This window comes from Nanorana parkeri, unplaced genomic scaffold, assembly GCF_000935625.1.
Source record: "Nanorana parkeri isolate BGI_ZX_2015 unplaced genomic scaffold, ASM93562v1 scaffold773, whole genome shotgun sequence".
Classification (NCBI taxonomy): domain Eukaryota; kingdom Metazoa; phylum Chordata; class Amphibia; order Anura; family Dicroglossidae; genus Nanorana; species Nanorana parkeri.
The window spans coordinates 42,686-45,922 of NW_017307041.1; the positions used below are offsets into that span (position 1 = coordinate 42,686).

The 3,237-nt window shown below is 40.9% G+C and overlaps 1 protein-coding gene across 1 annotated transcript; it reads left to right on the top strand.

The window, feature by feature from the left end:
- Nucleotides 1–1,539: 1,539 nt before the first annotated feature.
- Nucleotides 1,540–2,278, top strand: ARL4D (ADP ribosylation factor like GTPase 4D). Its single transcript, XM_018564691.1, has one exon. The coding sequence runs from the start codon at nucleotides 1,661–1,663 to the stop codon at nucleotides 2,261–2,263; it is 603 nt and encodes a 200-aa protein (XP_018420193.1). The 5' UTR covers nucleotides 1,540–1,660; the 3' UTR covers nucleotides 2,264–2,278.
- Nucleotides 2,279–3,237: the final 959 nt, after the last annotated feature.

Sequence of the window (3,237 nt, forward strand, 5' to 3'; positions counted from 1 at the left end):
GGAGAAGGGTTGGGGTTTTTTTTTTTTTTTTTTTTTTTTGTTTGTTATTGAAATCTGCCACCTATAGATTTTATTTAGATGCAATTTATTAGATGAGCACAATTTAGCAAGAGCTATAAAGTTCAAGGACCTTCCTAATTAAATATAAATTGTATGGAATGTTACAGGCTTTTGCACTGTATAGTTGTTTGATTTTAAAGTGACCTTTGTGCAAAATTATAATCTACAAAGATATAAAGGAGAAAACATACCTGTTCCGCCACCCACGCCTCTGATCTTTACTGTCTAAGATCCTCTTTATCTGACACACTTCTCGGGAGTGGTGGATTTTTATACAACACTGAGGGCTGTGGTTCTTCTGCTAGCCCCATAGTCCCTGCAGAATACAATAATAAAATGGGTGATGGGACAGGTAAGTATAACATCTACAGGGTCACTTTAAGTAGGTTGTACAAATGGTTTGTTAGTGTGTGGTCAGCTTTAGAATATCATTGTCTACACTTTCCAATAAGGCGTAGACTAACTTCAACCCAAACCATTGCACTTTAAAGCTAAACTCCAGGTATAAAGTATTATGCAAGGGGTAGTACAGCTTCAGTCCTCCACCTGTGGTGACACTACAAATCCCATCATGCATCTGCCTCTGAAAGTCATGCTTGTGGCTCTGTTTCAATGCCGTATGGGATTTTTAGTTTCACCACAGTTGGAGAGCCAAAGTTTGGTCACCCCTGTATCATGCATACTTACATTGGTCCAATGTAGGTATGCTTATGTCAACCCGTGGGGGTCCTGTAAGGCACTGTAGTATCCTGAGCTACTAGTGTGCCTTACAATGATCTTCTGGGTCCTGTATGCGCTGTGCTAAGGGGCTTCCCCTCTATTCTGGAAACACAGGGAATTGCTGTCTTGGCAACGGCCATTTAGATAACACTTAATATTTTTAATCCATGAGTACAAGGTGCTCTCTGTTAGGACGGAGGGGGGTGATGTCACAATCCGCTCCTCATCTAATCCGAGAACTCCTTGTAGTCTGTGTTAAAAACTACAAGCCATTTTCTGAATGGTTGCTGTGCCAAGTGAGCAGCCCCCCCCCCCTTAATTTTGGAGCAGAGGGGAATCCACATACCACCATACATGACCTGGAAGATCGCGGTCAGCACTGTAGTAGCTCTGGCTAGTACAATGCTTTACATGATCTCCATGGGCCAATCGGGTATGACATATTTGCATTGGGTCAAGCTAGACCAAGTAAGTATGCACCTAATACTGGAGTTGGGTGTTGTACTTTCTGCATTGTACATGTACCCTTTAAATGTAATAATCACAAATCAAGCAGTGCAAGTGATTAATTGATCAATATACATACTGTACAGAATTACAAATCTGTTGACCGATGAAAGAAATATATCTACAGTGCTGCTTGACTGGTGTTTATTTTAAGAATCTACAAAATAAAGGACAAATGCCTACAGACCTCTCTAATGATCTCTATCTAACCCAGGCGTTGTATAATCAATTTCTTTTTTTTTTTTTTTCCATTTTTAGATAAGACTTTCAGAGTGCAGTTAACACTTCACATATTTGCTATGTGACGTCTTCGAAGAACTCTCGTACCATCTTGAAAAGTCCTTGGCATCTATCAGTTGAACATTGAAAAACCATGGGGAATCACCTTACGGAGATTGCACCGAATGCCTCCTTTCTTCCTACCTTTCACACTCTACATGTGGTTGTCATTGGGTTGGACTCTGCTGGAAAGACCTCCCTCTTATACAGACTAAAGTTCAAGGAGTTTGTGAAATGTGTTCCCACCAAGGGCTTTAACATGGAAAAAATAAAGGCCTCGGTTGTGAATTCGAAAGCAATCACTTTTCAGGTCTGGGATGTTGGTGGCCAGGAGAAACTTAGACCTTTATGGAAATCCTATACTAGAAGGACTGATGGCTTGGTGTTTGTGGTGGATTCTTCAGAAAAGGAGCGTATGGAGGAAGCCAAAGTGGAACTACACAAAATTACTAGGAGTTCTGAAAATCAAGGTGTGCCTGTTTTAATCCTCGCCAACAAGCAGGATGTGGCAGATGCAGCATCAGTAACGGAGGTGGAGAAGTTACTAGCTGTACATGAACTAGGCACGTCCACCTTGAGTCACATTCAGGGCTGTAGCGCTGTGGATGGCAGAGGTTTGCCCCAAGGACTTGAAAAACTCAACGAGATGATCCTAAAGAGGAAGAAGATGCTGAGACACAGCAAAAAGAAGCGGTGAGCTGCCAAAGCGTTAAGACTTTGATGTACTATTTGACTTCCCATCAGGGTATGCAACCAGACAAATGAGCAGTGGTGCTCGAGTGACTGGTTCTGATGGTAAAACAATCTGCTTACAGAACAGTTTTTTGGCTGCCTGACCCAGCACAACTTGCATGAAATACATCTAAACTGGAGTCAAAATATTTATTTACTGGTACTTTTCAGACCGGAGGATACATTTGGGAAGGATAAAGAACACAAGTGTGAATCTCAAGCCAAACCAATAATGCACAGTAGAAATATTTATATGGCCTGTTTTAACTGCCAAAGGGTTTATAATTCTGTTTACCTGGTCTTGTGATTCACACATGTTTGCCACACTATAATGCTATTGATGACCTTTGCAGCTTTGTTCACCCCCTCTACACCCACAGTATGCTCATTGTTCTGATATTTTGTCCACTGACCAGGCAAGTTATTCAAGTAACTGAACAGCATGAAGTATTTGGACTATATAAAGTGAGGCAGAGGTGTGTAAATCACTGGACTGTTTGAATAGTCTAAGGTCCCAATTCACTCTTGTGCAGTGCATGTGAAACTGCATGCAAAGTGCATGGTGAGATCTGTGCCATTCTAGTCAATGCCACCATTCTCACTTCTGCATTTTCTTTATGATAACTCTTCGGCACATATCTATAATGGCACAGATCTATATTTCGTGTGCAGTGGCACATGCATTTATCTGCAAATAATACCGAAATGCCATTGGGTGGCTTTTTGGCAGATGAATCCATTCGGGACTTTGCTCGGGCTGTTTTGACTAAAGTCCTGCCTCAATGGCTTTGTTATTTTATGCATATGTTTGTCATTCTCGTTCCTTGGATGATCTGTGCACAGGAATACTGATAACAGAGGGATATTTCACTTATTTAATGAAAAGAAGGGTCGTATTTAAGGTTTTATATACTTGATCACAGTTTTTTTTTATTTGTA